The sequence below is a fragment of the Musca autumnalis genome, unplaced genomic scaffold, assembly GCF_047663935.1.
Source record: "Musca autumnalis isolate F117 unplaced genomic scaffold, ASM4766393v1 scaffold_2, whole genome shotgun sequence".
Classification (NCBI taxonomy): Eukaryota; Metazoa; Arthropoda; class Insecta; order Diptera; family Muscidae; genus Musca; species Musca autumnalis.
In genome coordinates this window covers 267,347,813-267,363,692 of record NW_027411755.1, presented here as the reverse complement: position 1 = coordinate 267,363,692, position 15,880 = coordinate 267,347,813, and the positions used below count along the sequence as shown (strand labels likewise).

At 32.4% G+C, this 15,880-nt stretch overlaps 2 protein-coding genes across 2 annotated transcripts in view; one reads left to right on the top strand and one right to left on the bottom strand.

Moving 5' to 3' along the window:
• Window positions 1-3,022, bottom strand: part of LOC141392019 (uncharacterized) — a 4,107-nt gene extending 1,085 nt beyond the window's left edge. The window contains exon 1 of the mRNA XM_073964921.1: window positions 2,511-3,022. Coding sequence (XP_073821022.1) covers window positions 2,511-2,965 — 455 coding nt within the window. The 5' untranslated portion in view covers window positions 2,966-3,022. The remainder of the gene's footprint in view (window positions 1-2,510) is intronic.
• On the top strand, window positions 2,967-15,880 carry LOC141392023 (uncharacterized). Its single transcript, XM_073964928.1, has 5 exons — window positions 2,967-3,028; window positions 14,150-14,418; window positions 14,579-14,805; window positions 14,867-15,037; window positions 15,092-15,880. Exons 2-5 carry the CDS (start codon window positions 14,218-14,220, stop codon window positions 15,306-15,308), a joined length of 816 nt encoding a protein of 271 aa, XP_073821029.1. The 5' UTR covers window positions 2,967-3,028; window positions 14,150-14,217; the 3' UTR covers window positions 15,309-15,880.

Below are 15,880 nucleotides of genomic sequence, written 5' to 3'. Positions count from 1 at the left end.
TGGATTAAATGAAGAGCGGTGGAAACACACATTTTTGCGATTGAATTCAATAGTCCCGGTCCACACTAGCGTGAATTTCATTAAAAAATTTCATGAAATTAGGTGTTCTTAAATCGAACTCCCCACTACAGCAATTAGAGACGCATAATTTCATATCAAAATTTCAGTGAAATTACTGTAGTGTGGCCCGGGACATAGAGAATTTTCATAATTTGTGTTAATTTAATAAAGTTATTAATATTTTTGTTTTACACAAATAATAAATGCATTTTATTTTGTTATTCAAAACACGTGCTCTGGACTGCCTCCTATTCTACCCCAAAGGGTCAGTTAAAATGCAATGCCAAAGGGTCAGTTAAAATGCAGTGCCAAAGGTTCAGTTAAAATGCAATGCCAAAGGGTCAGTTAAAATGCGGTGCAATGGAGTGCCTCTTTCCAGGGTCACTCCCTTGTAAAAATCATGAGTGAAAATGCATAATTTGATGCACTTCCAAATCACTTGTACATATCATTTAACTGCCTCTTTGGAGGCAAACTTTTCGCTGGGTATTTACAACCTCGTATTCCGGTATTATATTTTGATGAGTTTTTATTTGATTTTATTTGATCAAATCTAACATATAAGGCAATTCAATAAAAAATCAATATACGTAAAAATAAGTTCTTTATACCCTTCATCGCAGTAGGGAGGGTATATTACGTTTATTTTTTAGTTGGTAACGCATTGAAGTAATCATTTGCAATGCATTCCAGGAGCATTCCAATAATTTCGCGATGTACTATAGAGTTCTTAATTATTGTGCTGGCTACAATGTTGGACCTTGTGTTGGGTCGCAAATCTCAATGGTTTGGCTGTTATATGCCAAAATATCCAAAAACGCCAAAATAAAAAACTTAAAGTCAAAATCGGGAGGCTCGATTTTCGCGGTAGACATATGGTCCAGTGGACTTTTTTGCTCAGTTCAATCCCAGGAATCAGAAACGCGAAGGGCCCAATGAGGTTTTTTCCTTCCACACAAATCGCCACGGCCTAATATATATACATATATTCTTTATAAAAGTACAATTCTGAATCGATATATACACATACGCCCATCCGTCTGTTGTAATCATTGTAACATGCACAGATGCGCCTAGCCCCCATATAACGGTATCGTCCTGTTTTAGTTATTTTAAAGTTTTCATCGACATACATCACCGTATTATGAAGTTTTGTTTTTATCGAATTTTCACCCAGAATTGGATTTAATTCGGCATTTAGGGTTTAAAGTGGTAAGGCCTTGTGAAAGGGTACATAGATCTACGTTTTGGTATATCCCGCATATAACGGTCCTACACTATTTGAGGTATTTTGAAGTTTTTATCTAAATTTTTGGTCTAAATGGGTTGTAAAAACTTCTTCCGTAAAAACTGTGGACGCAGGTCGTCGTTTTGGAACAGATCCCTTTGAAAGGTACCACTCATTTAAAGTTTTCATATGCCATTTTGGTCTAAATTGACTATGGTATTTAGGGTTCTTAGTGGTCAAAGAACTTATCATCAAAAATTGTGGGCGCATGTTTACATTTTCGTATAAACCCCATACAATGATGTAATTTAGGGTTCAAAGTCGTCAAAAAGCTTCTCCAGCAAAAAATGTTAACATGTTTCAAGGTTTTGGTATGGTCCACATATAACAAACGCTATATTTTTGTACCAAAGTGTATTTTTGTCATAGGCAGGTCAAGTTCGAAGATGGACTATATTAGCCTACGTTTTGGTATAACCCTCATATAACGGTACCTTCTGATTTTCGGTATTTTGATGATTTAAAATACAATTTCTAACTAAACTTGCTGCAATTTGAGGTTTTTAGTGGTCACAGCGCTTCTGTAACAAAAATTGTTTATATAGGTATATGTTTTGGTATAGCCTCCATGTAACGATGCCCCCAAAAATCGTCAATATAGGTCCATGTTTTGGAATAACCCCCATATTACGGTACCACCCAATTTTCGGCATTTTGATTTTAGCTATAATTTTTAACCGAACTAGGTGTAATTGGACACTTGAGGTTTTTAGCGGTCACTAAACTTCTCAACAAAAATCGTCAACATAGGTCTTGTTTTGGCATAGCCCCCATAAAACGGTACCTAGCGATTTTCGGTAGGATATTAGCGACTATTTTTAACCGAACTAGCTAAAATTTTACATTTGTTCTCAATCTTCCCGAAACTTCTCCACCAACAATTGTGCACATAGGTCCATTTTTTGGTATAGCCCTTATAGAACGGTACCTCACATCCACCACAAATCGTCCACATAGGCCCATGTTTTGGTATATCCCCAATAGAAAGCACCAACAAATTGAAGACATTTTTAGGTAAATTTTTTACCTAATTTAGTAATTTGGTGTATTCGTGGTCGAACAAGGTATGAAAAGTTCGGGCCGGCTGATCTTTATTTTTTTTCTTGTTTGTTTTAATTTCATTTGTCGTAATTTCTTGTCCAAATTTAATATCAATTCTTACCATATTTCCAATTCTTTCGCCTTATGATGCGGCATATAATACATAAGTGTCAGACTATCATATTCACACTGTAAGCATCGGTTTTGCACAACATTTACTACCGACTGTCGATGGCATTCACGAAAAGAGCTTACTTTCAATCCACCAGACCAATCCAATTGTTCCAATGCTTTGGAGAGATTCTCACAGTTGCTGGTATTCAGAGAACCAATAAACAATTGATACCGGTCCACAATAACGTAGAGAGCTTCGACATGATCGCTCTCTTCTCTCAGTGTGTAGATTTTTAAATTCTTAATGTTGCCATTCACTTTTTTCCATTTGTAAAAATTGTTCAAACAATAGTAGCCAACACAGTGTTGGGGCCACTCTTTTAAATAATGGTCTCTTAGCTTCTGAAGATCCTCAGCATTGTGAATTTCAATTAATTTCTTATTATTTGCTTCGTCAGACATGCTTTTTGTTTGAGTGAAATGTGTAATGTTTTGATTTAATCGGAAAGAATAGATGCTTTTTGGGTAAAGATAAATGAATAACTAAAAAGAATGAATTCATACAATCAGTTTTGATTTTTTGTTGGGCTGTTCTTGGTCAGATGAATTTTTGGCAATAAAACGAGTTTTATTTCATTTCTCGCTCGATGTTTCGCCGGCTTTTTTCAAGAGCTTTTTTATTATTGAAATTCTGGTAACAATTTAGAAATAGATTTATGATCGATTAAGCATTGTTTCAGCTATTGCACTTTAATTATTACTTACATTATTTACTTTTCATAACTATTCATTCTTGTTAATATTAAAAACTGGACTCCATAACACATAATTAATATAATGAAATAAATAATCAAAACAAAAAATAAATAAATAAATCACAGTAAATTAAAGCTAAATCATTATTGCAATGGAATACTGAAGGTTTGTTTTATCTTTGTCTTCTTTTGTGTTCATAGATATGTCTAGTCCTTGTTGTATACGTAGGCTTTCAAGTGTATATCTTCTATTTTCCCTTTTCTCCTTGTCTAATATTTTGACGTTTTTCCAATCAGCTGTATGACCATTCTCTTTCATATGTTATGATAGTGCTGTTTTTTCGGTTCCCTTTTTTACATCCGCTTCATGTTCACTCATTCTCATTGACAGCATTCTTTTTGTTGTGCCTACATCGGTGGTGCTCAAAATATTTTGTGCATTAGTCTCTCTGAGCGAGCCATCCCTTTGCTAAAGCACGGCAGATGAGAAAAAATGAGAACATATGTTGTTGTTGTAGTCACGTTAACGTATATGGGTGATCTTGGCTGGCCTACATACACCTTCCTGCATTCCTCTTTCTCGTTACCTCTACATGTGATCTCATATACAACATTGTTTTGGTTCATTTCTTCTCCTTTTGTTTTTCGTCGTTTAAATATCGTTCTCAATGTTTCGTTTGATTTGTGTGCTACCTTTGTTGTTGCTGTGTCATTAATGATGCTTCTAAGGTTTTTTGTGTCTGTCAATTTTGGCAAATACGATACACTGAAAAAATTAATATCCTTCGTTTCTGTTTCTTTTTCGGTAGTGTTTTTTATGTTGATGTTTTGTATTATGTTTTTAATAACATTAGGTGGGTAACTATTTTTCTCCAGTATCCCAGTGAACTTTTTTGTTTTTCTTCAAAAAATTGTTGTCCGTTATATTTAATATTTTATTTAAGAGGCTCCTTGCTGTGTTTATTTTCATTTTTTGGTTGCGTCGAGTGATAGTTTATAATTCTTCCCGATGATGTCTCTTTTGTATACCATTCTGTTAATATGTTGTCTTCTTCTTTTATTATTAGCATGCCTAAATACGGCAATTTGCTACATTCTTCCCTTTCAATGGTAATTATTTAGGAGTTTTAGTATCGTTTCCTCGTCATTTTTATTTATCATCTACATACTTTGTAAGCAGTTTCATTTTGATGTTCTTTTCGTTGAGTTCGGTAATAACGTCGTCTAGTAGTGTGTCAAGTACGATGTTTGCAATCGTAGGAGACAATGGATTGCCCATTGGCATACCATAGGTCTGATGGTAAATTTTGTCATTGTATTGGAAGTAGTTATTGACCTTTAAAACTAAATTTAATATTTTTAGAAAGGTTTGTTTCGGTATTTTTGTAGTTTCTTGAAGAATTGCACATTTTTCCATGATGTTTTTTATAGCTAGATGCGTTGATATGTTCGTGAATAACGATACTACGTCAAATGAAACAATAATGTCTTCCTTGTCCAAGGTTATGTTTTTTAGCTTTTCTTTAAGTTCCATACTGTTTTTTAGAGTTTTCAGGATTTTTCCTATATATTGGGCCATATTGTAGCATGGTACATTTGTCGAAAATGTAATTGGTCTGAGAGGAATGTTTTCTTTATGAATCTTGGGTAGTCCGTAAAGTTCTGGTGCTATTGCGGCTAAGCTTGTCAATTGTGATTTTTTCCCATTTTTTTAATTATATTTTTATTTTGCAGTTCAGTTATTAATTTGTTTTTTATTCTTTGAAGATTCTGTGTTGGGTCCTCTCTTATTATTTTGTAAGTCGATTTATCTTGAAGTAATTTGTTGAGTTTTCTGTGTAATCTTCCTTGTACACAGTCTTACATAAGTATACGTACGCCTCATAAATCTCGGGTTTTAGAAAAAGTAATTATATTTATGAAATTCCAAGTACACAGGTTTATTTCGTCTCACTAATAAACAATATTTAATACAACAAAAGTATATTCCATAATATAAATAACGGTAAATTTTACAGAAACCAAAAAATGATACTTACAAAAGTATACATACGCCCCAAGAAAATATGAGTATTATCGTACAATTTATGGAATTAGCAGCAAAATTTATACATTTTATTGTTTTGGCGAATGTGTCTGGGTGTCCGAGATATATTTTAGAGAAAAAAATATTTTTTGGGTGTTAAGTGCCGTTATTTAATGCCAAACTTCTTGTATAGCTCGATAAAGCGGACCCTCGCTGATTTCTTTCCGGTTTAGGTATTTGAGTATACAAAAGCCACAATATTAGTGTCAGATTATAGATTTTGAGATCCTAGAAAGCTTTTTAGTTGACCTTGTGCATAACACACCTTCCTGGGTGTCGATAAATTCACATTTTTCCTGGGATATCTCAGGAAGTTAATAGATTCCTCGGAATTCTTGGCTCAAATTACATACAGACGACCTTGAATTGTGTTTTAATATGGTGTTATATAATCCTTGGACACCAATTGAATCAGAAATGTACAATTATCCGATACTTTCCGACCTTATATTGACGGTAATGGTCATAATACGAAAACTACGTTGTTCACAGTGTAAATTTCATGCTTTTTGGTAGTGATTATATTTTGATGCTCTGGGAGCAGGTTTTTAACAGAATAGTTCACATTTCTGATTCAATTGGTGTCCAAGGATTATATAACACCATATTAAAACACAATTCAAGGTCGTCTGTATGTAATTTGAGCCAAGAATTCCGAGGAATCTATTAACTTCCTGAGATATCCCAGGAAAAATGTGAATTTATCGACACCCAGGAAGGTGTGTTATGCACAAGGTCAACTAAAAAGCTTTCTAAGATATCAAAATCTATAATCTGACACTAATATTGTGGCTTTTGTATACTTAATTACCTAAAACGGAAAGAAATCGGCAAGGGCCCGCTTTAACGAGCTATACAAGAAGTTTGGCATTAAATAACGGCATTTAACACCCAAAAATTATTTTTTTTTCTCTAAAATATATCTCGGACACCCAGACACATTCGCCAAAACAATAAAATGTATAAATTTTGCTGCTAATTCCATAAATTGTACGATAATACCCATATTTCCTTGGGGCGTATGTATACTAGGGCTATAACCAAAAAAATACCACCACATAGCCGTGTAGAGCATGGAAAACTATTATGAAATACGGTGTCAATTTTTCTCTATCGCGAAAAAAGTTTCCGCACCAAATGCATTGAAGTTCTGTAATGCATTTTTTAATTTTATCTGTCATAACAACATATTTGCTTTTTATTAAATTTTTTTTTTTTTTGTAATCTAATTTAAAATCATTATCAAAGCGTTCTGGACCAATTGTTCTAAAATCGCGCCATTTCGGACCATATTAAGATTTTTTGACACTATTGCAATTTTTGGTTTTTCTTTATAAACTCGTGCACTTTATGTTTCTATTTTTTTCACCTATTGGACCAGGGAATATGGGGTCATTTGCAATGAATTCGCGAAAGTTACAGGCTGTTTTTGTTGACTTTGCTTGTGAGCATCGTATTTGTTTTCTACAAAAATACAACACCAGTACCATGTGGGGAATTTTGTTCTAATAATGAAAAAGTGCAAAAAGTTATATCTCTAATGTATACTTTTGTAAGTATCATTTTTTGGTTTTTGTAAAATTTACCGTTATTTATATTATGGAATATACTTTTGTTGTATTAAATATTGTTTATTAGTGAGACGAAATAAACCTGTGTACTTGGAATTTCATAAATATCCTTACTTTTTCTAAAGCCCGAGATTTATGGGGCGTACGTATATTTATGTAAGACTGTGTACATGATTACAGTCTTATTTCCTTTACCTGCCGATGTCAATAATATTTTATGCTCTATTTCTTTTAGGAAGTTTCTGGTATCATCAAAAATTCATACAATTTTATTCGTGTTTTCGTATGCATTCTCAATTGGAGAAGTAAGTTTCTTCAGGGTTGCCAAGTGTTATCTTAGATTTATGATATTTATATAAAAAATGGAATATCGTGAACAATTTTGTAGACGACACTAAATCTCGACATATAACTTCAAGGTGTAGTGTATAATATGCCAAGTAATGTTTAAAAAATTGTTTAGTAACATTGCACTATAGGTAATTTGCCATGTTTTTGAGGCAAAAATTAATAACGACGGAATTAAAGGATTTTTTAACTTTTTAAATTATTTATGTGTAAAAGTGAAATAAAACAAAGATTTCTACAGATAAATTCGGATATAACGAACAACGGTTATAAGCAACTACGTATATAACGAACACAACAAACTGTTTAAAAAGATCATGGTAGTAAGTAGCAAAAATTTTGATCCCGCGGGTAGGTTTTCAGACGAATTGCTATTACAATTTTGGAAATTTTTCAAATATACGTTCATAAAGTCGAGTTTAGTACTCCTTTAAATTGTATCAACGATTAATATGTTAGAGAGAGATAAAATAAAGCTTACTACTGCCGCACCGTTTATAGAAAACCAAGGATATAACGAAAAATTTGTCGCCATTGCTTATTTTAATTGCAATGAAATTGCAAACAATAATATTTTTATATTTGTTATTTAGTTCCACAAACCAAAAGTCCACAATTTTAAAACTTTTTATTGAGAAGTAACCTAACAAAATCAGATAAATATCAAAAAACGGGCAAAATCGGGTTTTGAAATGCTGTAACACCAATGCAGAAGACTCTCAGTAGTGTTCTAGGTGCCAAAATCGCGGCCAAACACGACCAATTTAGTAAAAGTCAATATGAAGTGAGTTTAAGAAAAATAAAATATTTTTTTCCACTTTTAGTGTTTTTTGGTCGCTACACAAAATATTTAAGCTTTATTATATATTAAATAAATTGCACTAGCAATGGCCAATCTATTCCATTTTACATACGAGCCCTAACCACAATTAATTCGTACACAGAGCCTATTTTAACAATGTGTTATTAAAGTATGTATATTTCGGTTGCCCAAATAAAACAATTTTTAATTTATTTTGGAGCTCTACCCTCTAAATTTGTTTCCATTTGATCCAAAAACCTTATTTATTTATTTTTATTTATTTATTTATTTATACCTGCACAACAAGACAATGTCTTATAAATTACGGTACAGGTTTATAAGTACAATCATTTCTCCAAATTAAAATACAAATTATAAAAATTATTAAAATTATAAAAATAAACATTTTAAATTAAAATTGTGATAACTTAGTTGATCGGTAAATAAGGGACAAAATAAATTGATTTTACGATGTGGATGAAAAAAGCTTTTAAGCTTGTTTTTAAAAATATATGCGTTGCTGATACACTGCAAATTGTGTGGTAACGTGTTCCAAAGACGTACTGAACTAACAAAGAACTGCCATTCTGAAACTAGGCTTCGTCGCCTTAGAGGTTTAATCCTTCTTCCTCTTTTGGATCTGCCAAATGTGATTCTTTGGAATAGATTTTTAGGTGTTTGTTTGGTTATGATCTTGTGAAGGAATTGCAATGACTTTATTTTAATGAGTGAGTTAAAACTGAACCCATAAAGAGAATTTGCGTAAAGGGAAACATTTTGGGTTCTTCTTAATCCATATACGTATCTTATTATAGAGTTATACGCCACATTTAATTTATCACGACTTATAGTGTCACAATTTCCAAAGAGTTCACTTCCGTATAGCAACCTGGGAACCAAAATAGTTTTAGCTATGAGACTTCGAATTTTAAGTGGTGTGAATGAATGCGTTAACCAGAGCGTACGTAATTTCGCAAATGTCTGCCCAACGGCTGTGTTTATGTGATGTGACCAGCTGAGTGAATTATTAAATACAACCCCTAAATTTTTGGCAGTGGGTACAACTTCAACCTTTTCGTTGTTAATATATACGTCGATATTTTGCAAAGACATTTTTTTATTTTTGTGTATAATCAAACATTTTGATTTAGTAGGATTTAAAACTAGACCATTTGCCTTGGCCCATTCACATACATTGTGCAGATCACTGTTGAGTTTAACAAGTGACTGACTAATATCATTCAGTTGGCTGCTCAAATAAATTTGAACATCGTCCGCGTACATATGTACTCTACTGTAAACTAGTTGATCAGGGAGATCATTATCATACATTGAAAAAAGAAGTGGACCAACAATGGATCCTTGAGGTACTCCTTTTCCAACTGCTAATGGTTTCGAATTCGATGACCCAATATATACGGATTGTGTTCTATTAGTGAGATAGGACATTATAAGCTTTGTTGATGTAGTAGTAAAGCTGAAAAAATGGCGTAGTTTGAAACAGAGGTTTTGGTGGTCGACGGTGTCGAACGCTTTTGAATGGTCAAGGAGGACTAAGAAACATACCTTATTTTCATCAATATCACCCCTAATAGATTCGGAAACATCTAACAGTGCTGTAATGCAACTGTGGTTAGTTCTAAAACCAGATTGCACATCAGTTAGCAGAGATTCTCTTTGAAGATACTGTAAGATTTGTTTGTAAATGATTTTTTCGAAAATTTTTGAAAAATAGCACAGAATTGCTATGGGCCTATATTCTTTGTTTGTCTTGGGCACTGGTATAATCTTTGCATGCTTCCAATCGTTTGGGTAAGTGCTAGAGGTAAGGATATTATTAAACAAGTAGGTTAGGAATGGTATAATACGAGGTATGAGTATTCGAATGAACTTTGGGTCAACACCGTCAGGACCAATAGCATTAGACTTAATATCTGCAAAACATTTCAAGACTTCATCACGGGTGACACAACTGAACTCAAAATTGCCTTCACCACTTGTGCGATTCAGAGTTACATAATCAGTGGAATAAAAAGATGGGTCGGCTTGTACTGTTGGTATGCTAATAAATGTTTTATTGAGTACATCGGGGTCTTCGTGGCAATGTCCAAGGTTTTTAGTTTTACCAATACCGATGTCTTTTATAATTTTCCAATTACACTTAGAGTCTAGGGCTGAACTGAATTTATTGACATAATAATCGGTTTTTGCAGAATTAATGGTTGTGTTAACGATTTTCCGCGCTGTTCGGAATTCATCGTATAGTTCTGGGGTTTTAAACCTTTTCCACCTACAATACGCTTTATCTCTGTTAACTATGGCATTTTTGATATGGGTATTAAACCATGGCTTACTATTCGTGTTGGTTCGTTTGGTTTTAATAGGAACAGTTGCATTGTACAAGAAAATGATATTATTTTGAAGGAAAGCAAGTTGCTGATCTACAGTGGTTAAAGCGTATAATTCACTCCAGTCAATTTGACTGAACATATCATCTAAGTAGTTGTAATCTATATTTCTGAAGTCCCGATAAGAATACGTTTCTTCAACTATATGTATGTTAAAGTCATAAGATAAGAATATCAAATCATGCTTGGAGAAGCATGGGGCAGAAACTTGATCATAAAGGAGAATATTATTTGGATTGCTCACAAAGAATAAATCAAGCAGTGTGTTTGCAGAAGTTGAGAAATGAGTACGGCGTGTTTTGTTGGTAGGGTATAAACCAAACGAGAACATGTTATTTGTTAAAGTTGGGTCAACGAGAATATTTGAATTAAAGTCACCCGGCATGACTACTTCATGGTACCCCAGAGCCAGAGTTTCCAAAATACCATTGAAGTCACCAAAATCGATGGTGTTATTCGGCCGATAGATGCAACCTAACAACATTTTCTTATCGTTGGAGTTGAGATCAATAAAAATATATTCTATCTTGTCGCCATTACTCGATTTTAAACGAAACTTTGGTTTAAGAACGTTCCTTGCGAAGATTGCTACACCTTCCCCACGTCTTTCTCTATCACTTCTAAATACGGAATAACCCTGCATTTTGATAAAAGTGTCGGGTATAGATGAGTTAAGCCAGGTTTCTGTGATGCATATAACATCAATGCCAGAACTTTCAAATATATACTTGAACTCATCGGTTTTATTTACTATACTTTGTGCGTTAATGTGACATATTTGTACTCCGTTTCTTTGTTTTGCAAGGATTTTAACAAGATTTTTGGTAACGTCTTTGGATACACTGTCTACACTACCCATTTGTGTCACTGACAGTGAAGGGAATGATAGTTGGGGTATCAGCAGCGCATATAAGTAAGATTAAAGCAGATATCCATATTGTAACAGAGTAAACAAATGACAAAATTTTAAATAAAAACGTTGAAAATGAAAAGATACACAAATGAATAATAAAATTATAAAAACAAATTAAGCAAAATGTGTTAAAAATATAAAAGATAGTATTAATGTACGAACTGTAAGCTATCCAAAATATTGTGAATGATTTGCGTCTGTTAGTTCTGTGATTCGATGTTAGCTGCCTCTCCCACATTTCGAAACTCATCAATGATCTTAGGATGATAGATGCAGATAGGCTCGTTACTGTTGTGGCGCTTAACGTACACAAGGCCACGAAAAGTGTAGGCAGCCTGTACTATTCCCTTTTTCTTGAGATGTATGGCTTCTTGTATATGAAATTTTAAGGCGATCGGTTAACTTTAACCCGTGTCAACCGAGCGATCTTTGTTCCTATAGTAATTTGTATGGAGCCAAAGGTGCACTTTTACGAAAATTCTCTAAAGGCCGCAATTATGATCCAATCGCCGGAAAACCCCTACCAGTTCATTGTTGTGGCAAAAAAAAAAAAAAACGATTTCTACAAAAATGTATGACGATCGGTTAACGATAACCCGTGCCCATTGGTCGCTCTTTATTTTTCATAGTATTTTGTATGGAGGCCAAAGACGAATTTTCAGAAAATCGATCTACAGGCCACAATTATTTTCCAATCGATCAACAAAATTTACCAGTTCATTATTGTGACTAAAAAACGAATCCTACAAAAATTTATAAAAATCTATTCTCTTTGGGCATACATTTGATGTTAATTAAATTTCATGTTAAATAGTGAAAAAATACCTGGTGTACGAATTATTAGTGGTTAGGGCTCGTATATTTATATTTGGTTTATAATTCCACGGTTTTAAACACATTGCAATAGGCCTTAATATTTATTTTTTTAGTTTTTCTTCGAAATTCTCACTTTGACTGCAATTTAAACCGCGAAAAATGTCATTCAATTAATGTCATTCATATTAATAAATTTTGACATGTTCTTTTTTCAATGCCCACTAAAAAATTATTATTATTAAAAGTTGGAAAATCGACTTTTTGGCTCAAAAACTGGGCAAATTACCTATAGTGCATTGTACGTAATAACAGATTTTGCCGGGATAAATTATGTTCAATATTATCTGCATGTGTAAATTTTGCCATAGTAATAGTTTTAGTTTTTATGCAGAGAAACGTTTATTGTTTGCTATAACATATATTTTAGTTCATTTTCTACTATTAAAGCTGTTCATTATCAATCCTTTGTGTTAGAAAATAAGAAATTCTCTTATCTGACCCAGTTAATCCATTGCATAAATATGTATAATAGCGATTGTTGTCTTTGGAGTCACCGTTGTAAATAATTTTTAATAGAATTAATTTCATATACATCATTAGTTATTTGTATATAAATCAATCAATAATTTTAATAATCAATTAATTAATAATAATATTTTCTTATTTGAATTTAAATATTAAAACATTGTTTTAGCCATTTCTCTTTTAAACACATATTTTCTGCCCAGTGATGCCAGATTTGCCGATTTATCGGCATTTTGACGATTTTTAGACCAATAAAGCAGAAATGCCGATTTTACGATTTTTACACGCCGATTTTTAGTTTTGGCGACTTTTTCACAAAAAATTAGTTTTTTGTGTGGTCACTGATCTGTGAAAGACAACAATACATAAACCTATCACCTTATTATAGTACGTTTATATATAACCGAATTTTATAAAGCCACTGGGTTTTAAATGTCAATTCCATAAAGACGGTTAACCCGAAAAAAAACGTATAATATAAGCAGGTTATTAAATAACCTCTTAAAATTATATTTGTATTAGTTTTGTTTAAAGGGTCACACCAAGCTCAAAAAATATAATTTTTATGATTTTTTTCCAAGAAAAGTACCAGACTTTTTTAATAAATATTTTTTTCATGATGACATTTTGATCTACCATCGGTAATTTTTTTGTTGAAAAATATTGCATAGTTTTGTGGCAAATGATCAACTACCGCTCTATCTCGAAAACGACTGGACGTATCATCACGTATTTCTATTGACTTATTAAGTATCTAATAATCTTGTCTTTTGACGAGAGGATTTTAAAAATATTAATTAAAAAAATTGTGGAAACTTTCTTAAAAAATTTAGTACTTTTTTGGTCAAAAAAGCGTTCAAAATTTAAAAAAATTTCTTCTTTAAAGAAAAGATTTTTATTTACTTAATAATATAGTATAATTGTTCCTCAAACATCTCAGAACCGGCAAAAAATGATCGGTATGATCATCGGTGCAGTCCTTCTCGAACTATAGTGAACATCGTTTTTTTTTAACATTAGATGTCGTAGATGGCCATTTGTCACAAAACTGTTTTGTTTTAAGAATTGGAAATGCTTTCTTTACTTAATATTTTATTTTTTATCTTATATAGTAATAATTTGAACTGAAATTCAAGTTTTTGTATTTGCCGATTTTTGGACGATTTGAAATACTATTTTGCCGATTCGACGATTTTGGCTCTCGAAAATTGACGATTTTCGACCAAACTTATCTGGCATCACTGTTTCCGCCTATTAACTACCCATTCTAATGTATAACACGTGTGTTTGGTTGTATGTTCGCAAAACTATAATAAAACATATGATTACACTCGGCCACATTGTAGACATTAAAATAAAACAACAGTAACAAAAACCGTTGATAAAGCGTTCTCTTTACCTTCTGCTATAATTGAGTTTTAGTTTTCTTCTAGACTTTGTAAAGTGTGGAGCTTTGACATTTTTTCGGTTCGATTTGTTAAAGAGAAAATATGAATAAATTAATTGAGATACCGGCAGAGAAATGGCCTCAGCTACGTGATTTATATTCGGAGCATAAAGATAAAGCGTCTTGCTATAATACTCTACAATCATTTATCGATTGGAAGAGACAAGAACCGACTTTACCCCTCAAGATTTATTCGCTTAACAACGAATGGGAAAACAGTGGAACATATGCAGCCCATTTAAGTGTAAGTAAACAGGAAGCGGCTACATTAACTATTTATTTACTTATTCAAATATTTATTATAATAAAAAATTACAATAAAATTATATAAAAAATAGCACTAGCATCTAAAGAATTATACATTAACTATTTATTAATTATAATTTCATTTCTTTGTTTTGCAGACATTTAAGCAGGTGTTCTGCAATACTCTGAAAGATGATCTCTCCGATTTAATCGAAATTTTGAATTGTTTTGATAACGACAATATGATAGCTGGTTTTCAAGAACGAGTTTTGCCGGCCGTTGATAAACATTATCTAGATTCTGGTTTGAGCAACGGACAATTTTCGAATAACTGTACTATTTGGTATCACATTTCCAAAAATGAAGCCTTAAATTTCGATATTAGGTATGAGTTGTATTAATTTTTGTTTCTTCAAAAATGAATAAAATTTAGTCTCTTGGTATAGATTACCTGAAAACATAACAATAAAGGATTTGGATGAAAGTCATGCTGAACAAGTTAACAGTGTATGGCCTCACAGATCGGAGGGTTCTGTGCATTTTGTAAAAATGCTTATAAGACTCCACAAAAGTATTGGTATTTTTGAGGGTGACAACTTGGTGGCATGGTGCTTGAGGTAAGTGTTATGAGATTTCCCTTAAAATGCTGTACTTAAGTCTAATTTTTACAGATTACCATTAGGAGCCCTTGGCCTATTGCAAGTTGATCAGTCTCATAAACGCAAAGGTTTTGGTTCGCTGGCGGTTATGTTGATGTCAAAATACTTAGCAGAGAATAATATTGAAATCACAGCTCCAGTAGTGGATCAAAATGTTGCTTCGCGTTCTATGTTCAAGAAATTGGGTTTCAAAGAAATTGACAAAGTTTATTGGGAATTTAAACTTTAAGTAATATACAAAAAACCAAACTACATATCACAAACAAGGACTGCAAAGGATGTAATGGTTACAGATATTTTTGTTGAGAGACTCATAGTGAAATTTGATTTGGAGCCTTTGTTCTTTTAACAATATTCCAAAAAAGTGAAGGATTTTGTTAGATTTTGGCAAAGTATGGAAATTTGTAAAATTAACAGTCCAAAATTAATACAAATAACTCCATCCTAAAATATATAATTTGTAATCCAATTTTCTTAAAAAAAATATTATACCTAAATTTACGGTTTATTCTGAAACTCATAGTGAAATTTTGGTAGAATTTTTCATCTTTTGGCACTTTTCACCTAGATTCAAGTTTCATATTACCTTCATGTATCAACTCGAAAAATTGGGATTTATTTTCATGTTTTTTCAGAAAAATTGATACTGATATTTTCATGATATACATATAATGTAAATGTAGACTAATTTCTTTGGTGACCTATAGTGAATATTTTCGTCTTTGACGTCATCTCTCTAAAATTATATTTTGTGGGACAATTTTGAATAAACTCTGATGAAGTCCGACATTGACACTAAAA

Coding starts and splice junctions, on each gene's coding strand:
- LOC141392023 (XM_073964928.1), top strand. CDS start 14,218: ATGAATAAATTAATTGAGATACCGGCAGAGAAATGGCCTCAGCTACGT. Junction 14,806..14,866: donor GCCTTAAATTTCGATATTAG/GTATGAGTTGTA, acceptor CTCTTGGTATAG/ATTACCTGAAAACATAACAA. Junction 15,038..15,091: donor TTGGTGGCATGGTGCTTGAG/GTAAGTGTTATG, acceptor TAATTTTTACAG/ATTACCATTAGGAGCCCTTG.